We start from the raw sequence: 14,312 nt of genomic DNA, 5'->3' as shown, positions 1-14,312 counted from the left end.
GAGCCGCCCTGCATGTGAAAGTCCTGCTCTCAGGCAGGAGGCACAGGACAGGGAGGCAGCTGAAATGTGGCCCGACAGGTCTGATGGGAACTCAGAGAGAGTCGGAGTGAGAGGGAGAGACGCAGGCAGGTTGCTGTGTGACTGACAAGCCTGTCAGCCAGGTGGATTAAGGAGCTGTCTTGCCGGAATTAAAACAATGACATAGTTGTGTTTGTGTTGCTGAGTGTGGAACTGGTTTATCATTTCACTGGACTGAGAGGAGACCTCAGGGGGACCTCTGTGGACTCCCACCACCATCAGACAGAGTGACAGAGTGGAATTTCCCCTCCTCTTCCCTGGCTGGAGCCGGGGGCAGATGGTCGCTCTGAGAGTTTGAGCAGAACTCAGGAAGGAGAGTGAGAGGAAGGGTGGGAGGAGGTCCAGAGAGGGAGAGGAAGAAACGCAAGGAGTGGACAGAAGAGGAGACATGCTTCGCTACGGCTCAGGACGAAATGTTTCCACCACTACCACCACAACAGAGGACTCTCCAGAGTCTTTTAGTGAGGTAAGAAGCCCCAGAGAGGTCAGACACTAAACTCTTCTTCTGTGTTTTGCAAACAGTTGTGTGTTTCTCTCCTCCCTCTTCGTCTCTTTTAACTCTGCAGCCACTTGTTTCTCGTCTGTTTCTTGCCAGCGAGATAAACGTTCCCAGCTAACATTTGATTGTCTGAAAGTTCATGTTTGTTATAGGATGTGTTCACTTACAAGAGCATGTAATGGGAACTGGAGTGTGCAGCAGGCAGGGCTGTCATGTTTATTTGAACAGCTCTCTGATATAACAGGCCTTTGTGCTGCAAACTGGCCTTTAAAGTTATTCCCATTGTTTTCTAATGAAGAAAGAACGCTTTATTATCCAGTAAACTGATCATGATATGAGTGTTTTTTGGAATACAATCTTAATGGTACAAAATGTTTGTTTGTAACACAGCCAAACAAAGCACTCACTGTGATGTAATTATTACTGTAACCATAGCACAGCATTTACATAGACTTTGCAGGTCTGTTGGTCTATAAATAAACCGCTGCTGGTGGTGGACGGTTGAGGTCTGTGAGAGCCGTCAACCACCGCAGTTTCATAGTTGTTTTAGTTTCAACTCCTCTCTGATGACATAATGCAAAGAATCATTTGCCTACAGAACGTCTTTTATTTGCCTTTTGTCTGTTTGTTCTTTCGCAGAGGAGGATCAGGCGCCTCAGGTTAACCCTACATGCGGGGGATACAGAAAACAAGGAGTCAAAAAATGCAAACTCAGACACAGTAAGTCGTGTTATCTCACTCATTGAAATTCCTCCAATTAACCAGCAACATCCTGCCTATACGTCTCTCTTGACAGCTCTGTTCAGATGGGTAAAGGTTTAATGAGTAGAGTTCAGTTAAACCTCAATTTCCCTCTTCAACTACACACACTGAGACTCTTAGAAATGGCGAACAATAAAAAAAAGCATTGATAAATCATCGTAAAATACAAAGACGGTGGAGCAACTGAGATTTATCTGCTTTATTTTATCATCTTGACCAGTTACACAATCATGGCAGGAGGGTGTGTGTGTGTGAGCGCCTGTGATAATGCACACACAGCTGTTTCACATTTACTTCAAAGCTCAGCTCCGACTGCATGTATAGTAAATCTATTCCTTACAATGGAAAATATTTTAAATACTTTCACCGAACAGACAATATGTTTGATATTTAACTGAAACACCTGAGACTCCTGAGAGCTGAAACAGTGTTGACTCAAACATCGGTGACCAAACAAACCAAACTAGCTCATAAAAATGGTATTTGCTTGTTGAAGTATCACTCTGTACAGTATCTGTTGTGTGTGTGCGTGTGTGAATTTGTCATTGTGTGTCCATATGTGTGTGTTTGTTGTAGGTGGCTCTGCCCCTGCCTTTGTTTGTGTTCAGGATTTGCAGTCCAGAGAGGCTGATGTCAGTGTGAGTGTGAGAACTGAGCGCAACTTCACTTATTGTTGGCACCTAGAAGGTTTTGGCTCTTATTAACTGTGCACAGAGGAACACGGTGGTTTGTTTTGAATGAACCTTGGCCAAGGAGTGTGGTGTTCGTCCAGTTACCGCGCCTCAACACACTCCACTGATAGCACGTTGCCGTAATCTCTGAATGTGCTTCCCTTTGGGAGGGCGTGACCCTGACTATTGGAACTGATGAGGACAGTGTGATCAAGAGTGAACACAGGAGTGACACACATGTGCTCAGGGATGACGTGTACTTCAGGGTGCGTTCAGTGAGGACGCACACACTGTGCAGCCTTCAGAGAAGCAGGTTTTACAGACAAACAACTATGTGGAGTGTAATGAAATGGTGGGAGTAAATAAAAATGGTCCATTACATTAAAAATGAAAACACAATAGTTAGGAATGCCCTCAGAGGTCTAATAACATTGTGGGAAATCCACTCAATCGTCAATACCACTCTCAAGTTTCTATGGTAAATACAGCACAAAGCTACAGCCAGCAGCTGGTTAGCTTAGCTTAGCACAAAGATGAAAACGAGGAAACGGTCTCTGTCCAAAGGTAGCTAAATATGTTGTATCTTGTTTTTTAAATCCGTATGTACTAAAAATATGTCAAATTTACAATTTGTGATATTCTGGCAGTGGGTCGTGCAATTAATGAGATTCAGATGTGCTTGTGGGTAGATTTTGTTACCTTTGGACAGAGTCAAACTAGTTATTTCTCCACTATTACAGTCTGTATGCTGAGCTAAGCTAACCAGCTATTGGCGGTAACTTATCTATCTTCTCATCTAACCCTCAGCAAGAAAGCAAAATGTTGCAATGTTAGTAAGAGGTCCAAAAGTTTCCAAAGACGCAAAATATTTCAGGAAGAATCACATGAAATTAAAATAAAGTGATGCACAAGACAACAGCAGTCTTCAGTTCAGTGTTAACCTAAAAACAGGCTCAAACTTTGAAAACACTTCAGGTGAAATTGAAGGAAAAGAACAGGTTTCAAAGGGTTAAAAACACACCTCTCCATGACACTTTGTTGTTTTTTGGTGGGGGTTATGTTAAATAAGTGAGCTTTAGAGGTGCTTGTGGGCAGATGTTGTGACCTTTGGACAGAGTCAGACTACTTTCCCTCTGTTTTGCCAAGCTATGCTAATCTAAACAGCTAGCTCTAATTTCGTATTTATTCTAACTCTCACTCTTCTCAAGAAAACAATGAGTATATTTCACTAAATGTTGGACTGTTGCTATGAGATCCAAATGTTTCTAAATACACCAAATATTTCAGGCTGAATTACTTAAGAATTTGCTGTAAGAGATACAAAAGGTAACAGTGGTCTCAAGTGCTGATGCAGACCTGGACAGACTCAAACATTTTCACTCAACGTAAGTGGATGTAAACATGCTAAATTCCTAAAGCAACCTTATAAGTGATTGTGAAAAAACATAAATGTGAAGCCACTTCAGGTGTGACTGAAGGGGAATATCAGGGTTCAAAAGGTTAGAAACTCACCTCTCTGCGTCCTCCTCACCTGCTCGTTATGTATTCAGTGCTGAGTGCAGAGCTCTGCGCAGGTGCTGCTGTAATTGCGGTGACACGTAACTCTGTTCCAACGAGACACAGTGTTGAGCAGGCTTGACAGCGTTTTTAAAACTTAATTTATAGTTTTGGATACAATACAAAAATGTGCTCAGAAAACATTGCAACAAGGGACTGATTCATTCAACAGACAAGATAAAGAAAATGAAAACTGTACCGGTTCAGTCAGAAATACAAATAAAAAATAATCATAATGTTAGTGGTCATAATAAAAGTAAACAAAACAAATACAGAAGCCATCCAAATAAAATGTCAAGCGTTTATTACTTTATTTATGCTCACTGAAGTTTCTCAAACTTTGATCGTAGATGTATTCTGCAGGAGAGGTCACATGTGGGTCAGCTGCGCCTTTTTGAGCCCGCATTGTTGTGACTTTGTGATGAAAAAAAGAAAAAAAGGAAAAAGTGAAGTTAATCAAGGAGGAAGGAAGTGAGAGTAATATCCTCTGCCCGTGATATCCAAAGATATTATGTGTCAGGAGAAACGCTGGTTAACGTGGTTATTCGCCATAAAATTAGAAAGGGTGTATCCTGCAACCTGATACATCATGGATACAATCCAACCTGTGGCTATGGCCCACATGAGATACAATACATCTGCACCATGACACACACAAAGCACTTTGAAACAGTTGCTGCATATAGAAGTTTCTCTGTCATTGGATTTCATCTCCACAATGGCTCAAAGTCTCTTTAAAGTGAACAAGAGTCAGCCCAACAAGCTACATGAGAGGGTCTTTGTGTTATGACTGTCCTGTCAGTGTTGGAAATAAGGGTCTAATCCAGTCAGTCGAGTCCTCCTGAAGCAGTCAACAAACAAATTGCGCAATTAAATGTCTGACAATGCGATGACATGAAGTCATTCAAAGTAGAGTCTTTAAGTTGTTTTTACATGATTGCATAATCCAGGCGGACAATGACGTCATCAAGGCAGCCAAACAAAGGAAACTCTGTGTGCTCCTTCCACCAAAAAATTTATCTGCAAGAAGAAGGTCAACATTGTCCACCTGTGTGGTCAAACATCGACACTGTAAAATGAATTTGTTAGTCTGAGCCTGCAGAGTTGTTCAAACATAAAGAAGTTGGCTGTTCTTCCCTCCTATCCACTGGAATTCACATCCGCCTATCAGAGGGCCTCCACCATTTCTCAACGACGTGTCCTCTGTAGATGAAGTGGTGGAGAAATGTGAGGCTCGGCTCTGTCCGAGAGACAACACTGACATCTTTGTTCTAGTTCCTCCTCACTGTTATATCTGAGAGATGTTGAGACGGACGCCCCTTTCTCTGGGTGAGAGGTCCTGACAAAGTGTCTATCTATCTATCTATCTATCTATCTATCTATCTATCTATCTATCTATCTATCTATCTATCTATCTATCTATCTATCTAGATTAATTGAATGTAATCAATCAAAAAGAACCAACATATTGAATGACGTGAGAAGAGAGGGTCTTTACCTTCTTTTCAAATGTACATGGGAGCTATTCACACATAGACATGTTTTGTATTCTGAAACAATGTGTCTGTAAAGCAGCAGACTCAATAACAATCAGCCAATATGCACCCATAATCCTCATCCTGGATTCAGGAATAGAAAAGTGTTTCAAACATTATAGAGGAAACATTTCTTTACTGGCTGAGCCTGTGTCTTGTGACAACGTTGAAGTTGTTTAGTTTTAACTGTTCTGTTTTTTTAATGTTATCTATATTCCAAAATGTACTCATGTGAACATTGGAAATGAAGAGAGAAGTTTGGATTCTGTACATTTTTCAGTGTCAGATTATCTATAAGATAATGGTGAGTAACACTAGTTGGAGGGGCCCCCTGGAAAATGTTTGTCTCAGGACCCAGCAGACTCTAGAATCGCCACTGTCTACATTTAACCAGACACAAAACAGACCAGACAGCTTTGCTGCAACATAAACTTTGCTAATTTAAAGGTGTCGGTGCTGTGGAATGTTTGCACAAAAATAACAATAAATTCTCCTAACATTTTTTTAATGGTTTAACCAGGCTGCACACCTGCATTGAAACAAATCATCCGCAACAACAAATCTCGATTTTTTTTCTTTTCTGTAGGCTGAGAAAAAGACGGATGTCAACGGGGCATGGAAGAAGAAAAATGGGCTGATCCAGAGAGAGAGGCCAGCTGGCAGGGAGTCTCCTCAGCAGGTAGACAGCCACATACACCACATGAGTAATAGGCATGACACCGCAACCCACATACTGCCACTGCTGCAGCACGTCGCTGTCACTGACATCCGTCTGTAAAACACGTTTGTGTGCACACAGCTTCAGGCTGTCATTAATAATGTATTCGCAGAGGTTCAACATGAACAGATGCCTGGAGATGACAGGAACAAATTCTATATGTCACATGTATACAGCGTATCTGTCTATATATACAGTACTGTACTGTACTGTACTGTACTGTACATTTGCAAAAACATTTATTTCCATTTTTTTTAACTCTGCTTCAATATCAGTCAAACTGTAATATTATAATAAGTTGCAGCCCTGTAATCCTAAATTGAATTCTTTCTCTTTTCCACTACATTATTGAAATATTTATTGATCTCTAAGCCTCTGTTCTGTAATTTATCTCTGCCCATGACTGTAATCCTTTGTTATTTAGTTATTGTATTGTTTAAAGTGCTGCACCTCTCTGCTGGTGTACATCTCTTTTCACTGGGCGCCCGTCTGCTCAAGGTACAATAGGCAGAAACGGCAGCAGCAGCTCATGTACTGGGTTGCAGAAATGTGACACCTTCAATACACCCTGCACTTTTTTTAGCCGTTCGTTCCCAGCCTCCTGTTTCCAGTGCTCAGCAGCAGCGGTGCTGGAAATACCTGATCAGGTGTACATATGCAGGCATTTGCATCCACACACAGAAACTCAGAACACATGTGATGCGCCTCCAAGTGTGCATGTGTGCACACAGTCAAGCACACGGATACACAAACACAATGACAGTTACAAGTCAGCCTCAGTGGAGGGTGGCTACAGAAACCTGAGCGGTGCGATCTTGTCTCCCTCAGCAGCTCGGAGACATGACCAATGGGGCGCCAGAGACCTCGCTGCAGCAGCATGGGCCCAAAGTGTACGCCGTTGTGCAGAGGACGGGCTCGGACAGACAGCAGGAGGTGATGGCGCGTGAGTGGACGGTCAATCACCTTCAGGATGAGATGAGGTACATCAAAGAGGTGAGTGGGAACTGACAAAAGCAGCCGGGCCTTCAGGTCAACACATCTTTGTTTTCAAACCATCTACTATATGCAGTCCTGGGATGTGTGTAGATAATGTCTGTACATTCTGTGTTTACAGGTGAGAGATTCGTTGGAAAAGGTGAGAGAGCGGATGTACGGGCAGTTTGGAGGAATGCAGCAATCAATGCAGAAGCTTTCACAGGAAATCAGGGTAATGACTTCTGTAACATCATGTGACTACTCATCAAACTCCAGCCTGTGAAGCTGTGAATAAATCTAACGATACAGTGTGTCATGTGTGTCTGCAGACTGCCAATTCACAGCGGAGGAGTCTGGAATCAGAGGTGAAGATCCGGACGGCAGCCATGGAGAGCTTCGATCAGATGAACAGCTCCCTAATATCTGCAAACCTCGGCCTGCAGGTAATAAAATCAATGTCACTGAACCTGTGAGGACCTGCTCCTCAACAGCTGCACGTGGTCACACTAAAGGCTGGCTTGATAAGTAAAAGAAGTTTCCTTTGCAGAAATCCCTTCTGGAGAACTGTCAGAACAGAGTGGACAAGAGGGACGAGATGAAGAGTTTGCGGAGCACCTGTGAGAAAACGCAAGAGAAACTCAGAGAGACGGAGAAGGAGCTGGCCGCCGCGCAGGCTGAGAACCAGACTCTGAGACTACAGGTAATCCTGAGCACACATCTCAGTCATGCACACCCTCGTGCGGGCACAAATTTCAAAAACAACAAAGTGGGACTCACTGATTCTCTTAGTCAGCCAGCTGGTGTGACAAGTGGGCGCTCAAATGGCCTGTTCTGATGAGTCAATAACAGAGGAGAAGTGTGGCACTGCATGACAGCTATGAAACAAAGAAATATGGGAGAGCTTCACATGTAGAAATAAGTATACTTTACCTGATTCCTTATCACTTTTAAATCTCTGCAGTTCCTGTGTTTTTTTAAGTAGGCAGAGGTGGCAAAGGTACACAAACTCTGTACTGGCGTAGAAGTACAGATTCTTCTTTCGTTGTTTCGGCTACGTCTTTAGGTTGAAATCAGTCTTGTGATGTTGGGAAGGTGGCATGCGATGATGCAAAATAAAAATAACTGATAATTCCCCAGAAATGCTTTAAAACTAAAGTAATGAGCCTGTTTTGAAAATGTGAGGAGCAGAAAGTAGAGATATTTCTGTTAAAATGTAGGAAATTAAAGTTAAAGGGTGTCAGACAAAGAAATACTCAAGTACAGAAGTACAAATACCTGAAAAGCAGAGTAACAAAGTATTTGTACTTCATCACTTCACACCTCTGGAAGTAGATGAGAGTAAATTTAAAGGTAAAAAACTTAATTGACTATTGACAATTTTTTAAAGTATCTTTGCTTTGCAGAAACTTAAAATGCCAACATTTTGTTGTTGGCGACTGGGCTGGACAGACAGTACACACTGTAAAGCTTTGATGCAGCAGATTCGATAACATCATCTCACTGCAGTACAGTAACACGTCAGCTGCATCTTTTTTTTCTAGTGTCAATATGGAATAATCAGCCTCGCACAGTCTTAATTTCTGCTGTGCTGTGAATTGTCCAGGTGGAGACTTCACGGGAGGCCAGCACTCAGGCGCTGCAGGAGCTGTCAGTGACGCTACAGCAGGAGTACGAGGAGAAGCTGCGGGAGGAACAACGGAAACACAGGGAGGAGATTGAAAACCTACAGGTCTGCATTCTTTACTCCTTATTCATTCATTAACTGTCAGCATTGTACATCACATGCAGCTTCAGTGCTCGCAGATACCAAATCTTTTGTGTCACATGAACAATGGATGTGTGACGATTGTGCAACATGTCTCAAATGTTGTTGGCTTTGACACATTTTACAAAGAATATAATGCAGTACAAATTTTATCTGACATTCAGCCAGAAATACAAAACATTAATGTAAACTGCCATGTTTTTCTGTTCACCTAGGCCCAACTCGATGAGTACATCAGGCGACTAGAGGAAGCAGAGAGAAACATCAAGACTGCAGAGGCCAAGATTGCTGAGAGGGACCAGAGGATCATGGAACTGGACCGTCTACTGGACTGTATGAGCAAGGTAAGGCACACTTTGACAAAACCAAAGTCAAGCTATCTACACTTTAAGCAGATAATAAACCTTATAATGATGAATATTTTTACAGGAAAAGGGTCAACTCCAGAAGAAGCTGCAGGAATGTGAACAGCGTCTCCGCTTGTTGGAGCTGACAGACACGACTGATGCAACTGTAGCCAAAAGGTACAGAAAGGACAAAACAATCCCAACTCAAGGTCAATTTCTGTATTTTTCATTGAGCTTTTAATTGTATCGCACTGTCTTCATCAGTAATTATAGTTTATAGGTTGTTATGGAGTTGGATTTGGAGATGTAGAAGTAGAAAGCTTGGGCTAAAAGCACATAAAAGGATCTTCCTTTTCAAAAAATATCTTGTTTCAGTGGATGTGCAGTACAGACACTGGAGTAATGACTCTCAAATGTGGGCATTCTGACTCACAGTAGTGTTGAAGCATTTGCACTATTAAAAACTTAGGTTTTTCCCTTTAAAGTTTGCTATCCGCAATCCGAGAAGTATCTGACCTGACTGCACATTTCTGGAAGATGGAAGAACTCCACTGTGATGTATTTATATGTGGGTTTAACTGGCTGCCGATTGCTCCTGTTTAGGTCCAAAGAGCTGCAGTCTGAAAGTGTGGATCTGCGTGAGAGGATCAAACACTTGAACGACATGGTGTTCTGCCAGCAGAGGAAAGTCAAAGGAATGATCGAGGAGGTGAGGAGCGTTTATATATCGGTGTGCTAATACTGTCCACTCACATGCACTCAGGTCTTCTGTTCTACTTGTGTTTTGATAATGGGCGTGGGTGAAATACATGCATGAGCTGAAGAAGTAAAAGTTTGTTTGGCATCAATAATACGGATGAGTTGCACACAAGGAATATAAAACTTGATCTGACCCAGAGTCAATAAAGGGTGAGGCATTGTGGCAGCCAGGTGGATAAGATGCATATTTATAATCAAAAGATAGAGGATTTAGTGATTAAAGTGCATCATTAGAGTCTTAACTGGCCTCTCTTCTCCAAAAACATATTCCCTCCATCATCCACCATATCTCGTAGGATGACTCTTAAAGTGTTGCATCGACTGACTAGTGTTTGCCAAAAGTAACCATTTTCTTTAATGAGTCTGTAATTTATGAATAATTTTCAAGACGATTTCTGGAAATGGCTACGTAATTACATAGTATACAGTGTACAGGGAGAAAAAAGCACGGTGTTCAGTTGCTACACTAGTCTATAAATTGCATGTGTGTGTTAGAAAGTCTTGTAGTAAGTGCACAGAAGGTCAGCTGAACATGCAATGATGTGAAATTTGTCTACAGGCAGGTTAACAGTGATAAATGAATAATTGATTAATATTATTTTTTGTTTAAATTTAACTTTTTAGAAAATATATTATGTAATTTAATAAAGGCAAATATAAATAAACACACAAGTATATGATGGCCTTCAATATATCTTCACAAAACGACAAAAAGACAGCTGGACATAAAAAAGGAGCAAAAAAAGATTAAAAAAGATAATAATAAAAGATGTGACTGAAAACAGATGTGATTTGTGTGATTTGGCGCCCCCCACAGTTTCTGAGTGTAACACCACTGTCATAAATACAAATCTCAGGTCTGTAACAATTTGTCAGACGTAATGCAGGTGCAAACAAAACTCATTACGTCATAACAATGTTTTGTGTTGAAAACTTGAAGTGAAACTTGTTGAAGTAAACCTGTATGTAACGCTGTGATCCTTCCCTCTCACTGAAGTTACATAGTGCAGAAACAAGTGATGGGGGGCAGAGTGGCTGAGAAAGAGACACCATTCACACTATAACAAGACACTGTACCATCAACATGATTTTGAAGCTGTTATTTTAAGGTAAAAAAAAGTTACATAATGTTGCTTTAAATGTCGTTTTCTTGTAAAGGTTCAAACACTGCGAGCTCAAGTCGCTCAGAAGGATATGTTCATCTCAGAGCTTCTGGACAGAATCGCAATAGTGGAGTGCGAGGTAAGACAAATACGTCACCGTGTTTACCGCCTGTTTTGATTATGGTGTGGTGTGGTCATCTGCTGCATGTCTTAATATGATTTCCTGGGCTGCTGAGCGCTGGATGTCCTGAACTTTCAGCAACGTCTGTGTGATTTCCTCGTGTCACTGCACCTATCAAATCACTTTTACATAAAAGTGACTTCAGTCTTTTGCATGTAGCTGAGCTGACTGTGTTCTTTCCTCTTTTCCTTTTCCTAGAATAATGAATTAGAAGACAAGCTGAAGTATTTTATGTCCACACAGAATAAGCCTCGAGTAGTTTTGGAAACCAGGGAGATAGGAGTAGGCTGTGATCTGCTCCCCAGGTAAGAAGCATATGTATTAGCATCAGCTTATATTTGGTGCTTCTTTTGGAGGTTTCTCACTCTGAAATCTGAAATCTGCAGACGTGACGCTGAACCTCCTGTTCAGCGTGAGCCAACTCATCTCCATCCCATACAACACCCACCACCCCTCCAACTTCCATCACCAGTGAATCCTCCATCACCCACTCAACTGTCATCTCCACCTCCACTTCTTTCCCCTAAACAACCATCATCTCCCACACAACCTTCATCCCCTTTACAATCTCCATCTTCTACATCTCCAATTGAACATCCATTCGCCTACCTGACATCACCAACCCAACCTAGGACGTTCAAGTCTAGTAACCCTCCACCCAGCAGGCTGGAGAGCAGTTTACTGAGGTACACTCCTGTCCAATACAGCCGCTTCCTGCAGTCCAGCCCCATAGTATACACCCGCACGTTCGAATCTGAGTCTCCCGCGAGTCCAGTCCAGTCCGGGAGGGATGAGGTGGACGCAGAAACAAACACAGACCCAAAATCAAGTCCAGGGGAATCCACATCATCTCTGTACTCTTCTCAACCGAGATCAAGAGCCCCTCAAGTTTATTCACCGTTTATGAAACTTATGGAAATAACAGCGAAGATAAACATAGACTGATGTTAAAGTTATAGCCTGACATTCTGGGAAATACATGTTCTCGTCGAGAGTTTTAAAGAAATGTTCATTACCACTTTCATTTTAGATAGTAGATATGAAGATACAGTTAGCTTAGCTTAGCATTAAGACTTGGAACAGTGACAAACAGCTAACCTGCAAGCTTCTCTGAAGGAAACAAAATCTAGCTACCTGCAGCTCTAAAGCTCTCTAATGAACATATTATAGGTAATATGTTCAATCTGAAAAAAAGAAAAACAACAAAAAAAAAGAAAAAGAAAATTTGCTGTGGTATGTAGGGTGAGGCGCAGGACTCCTTGCTGGGGAGCAGTGACTTCCTGGTCTCAGCCAAGAAATAGTCTGGCCCATGAACCACTGTAAAATGGCAGGTTGTTGGTTTTAATCATCAAATATGCTACTTACTCAGCTTTAGAGGTACTTTTACAACAATGTTGTTACCTTCGGACAGAGGGTAACTATTTCCCCTTTTTGAGTCTTCATTCTATGCTAAGCTAACTGGCTGCTGGTCGTAGCTTCATATTTAGCGGACAGACAGTGGTATAAATCTCCTCATCATGTAAGTCTCTGCTAGGAAGCAAAAAACTGTATTTCTCAAAATACTGAACTATTCTTTTGAAAGTTTTGTTTGGCCTTGTTTTTACCACTGACTATCAACTCATCTCATGTCCTCTTCTTTGACCTCAAATTTAACTTTTTATACTTCTAGTCTTTGCACAGGATAGAAACAAATTAACAAGTGTAATTACTGAGCTTTAGGGGTGCTGGTAGCTGGATTTTTAAACCTTTGGATGGAACAGAACAGGGAAACCCTTTTTCCAGCCTTTTTACTATGCTAAGCTATATGTAGCTATGGTAACCGTAGCATAAAGCTAATCTGAACACCATGAGTGTACCGTAAATATGTAGCTGCAGTTATTATAAAGGCATATGCTGCCGTGGTTGGTTAAAGGATAAGTTCACCCAAAAACAAAGATTCAGTCATTATCTCCTCACCCCCATGTCGATTGGAAAGTTTCGTAGTTGACAAAATTTTCTGAAGCTTCAAAATAAAACATTGTGCTAAACATCTGAAGCTGATGGGGGCTTGTTTTAAAACATATAGAACAACTGAAAAGAAAAAAAACTTGATGTTTGGGAGAATGCTGCTACACTGTTTTGCTGTGAAGCTACAGAAATGTTTTGCACACGACCTGATTTTCCATCAGCATGAGGGTTAGAAGATAATGACTAAATTTAAATTTTTTAGTGAACCTATCCTTCAATACTAAGTTAGTTACTGCAATTACATATTTACAATATAGTCATGAAAGTGACATTATCCTTTCTTCTAACCAGCGAGAAAGTGATTAAGTGATTAATTCCTAAAATGTTGAACTATTCCTTGAAAACTCAGTTTTCTTGTTTTTTTCTGATTTTCACTGCTGTTTTTTTTCATCTCATTTTTTAAACATACTTTGCAGAATATGATTCTGCTTATAAAAAGTCTTCTGGAGGTTTGCAGCCTGTGTTTGCACGTAGCACTATTCATGATTTTTCTGTTAAAAAATGTTGCTTACCTTGGGGTGTAAATAATCTGTTGCTCTGTAAAAATATTTTGTAAATAATGTACTGAAGGATTATATTTGTTTTGTTTACAGCGAATGTAGCCCACTTACGTTGCTCATGGAGCTCTGAGCATTCAAGTCCTCTATGAAGGTTATTGTGTGTATTTTCCTATCATTTTATATTGGCTCTGTACAAATTGAATATAATGAATATTATTTTCTTATTGTCACATTATGTACAAAATATTTATTAACATGCTTTGTGCCTTTGTGAACAGCCTACTTGATACTGGTGGTGGGAATGAATCTTTAAATTGGCGACAGGGTAATATATATATTAATGAAGTATAAAGTACAGTTCTGTGCTAATGATGAGCTGATCAATAACTTTAAGTATAATTATTGACCTTACTGAGGTGACTGCCATTCCTGAGCCACAGGCACAAGTATTATCCAGCTGTTGTCTGCACTGCCACAACTGTGTTTGAAAGCTTCATGATGTGCCTTTTCCTTATCGATACATATCATACTGCGACTAATGATAAGAGGCCAGCATATGTTTGGATAATAAAGACTTTACTGTAGAAGTAACGAGACAGGCTGATTTGTCTTTGTACAACCACACTAACATACTGCACAACCTCATACACTCTCTAAAGCCTGAAGCCATGTATGACTACTTTGTTGTTCATGTGCATTGCAATTTATCATGTCTGGTAGGAAACACAAAAAGGGGGTTTTGTATTTCTTCCATTTCTAATGATGCAATTTCACAACTTTACATGAATGTTGTGCGAACACTGAACTCCAGATGAACTTCATGCAAATATGTTAAAGCTCAGAAGTAGAAATGGT

The 14,312-nt window shown here is 40.9% G+C and overlaps 1 protein-coding gene across 1 annotated transcript; it reads left to right on the top strand.

Moving 5' to 3' along the window:
- Window positions 1-374: 374 nt before the first annotated feature.
- myzap (myocardial zonula adherens protein) lies at window positions 375-14,048 on the top strand. Its single transcript, XM_073464907.1, has 14 exons — window positions 375-544; window positions 1,217-1,297; window positions 5,689-5,781; window positions 6,649-6,813; window positions 6,935-7,027; window positions 7,125-7,238; window positions 7,343-7,495; window positions 8,399-8,524; window positions 8,776-8,904; window positions 8,990-9,084; window positions 9,511-9,616; window positions 10,825-10,908; window positions 11,149-11,255; window positions 11,337-14,048. Exons 1-14 carry the CDS (start codon window positions 467-469, stop codon window positions 11,893-11,895), a joined length of 1,983 nt encoding a protein of 660 aa, XP_073321008.1. The 5' UTR covers window positions 375-466; the 3' UTR covers window positions 11,896-14,048.
- Window positions 14,049-14,312: the final 264 nt, after the last annotated feature.

Source organism: Pagrus major, chromosome 4 (assembly GCF_040436345.1).
Source record: "Pagrus major chromosome 4, Pma_NU_1.0".
Lineage (NCBI taxonomy): Eukaryota > Metazoa > Chordata > Actinopteri > Spariformes > Sparidae > Pagrus > Pagrus major.
This window is presented reverse-complemented; position numbering and strand designations above follow the sequence as displayed.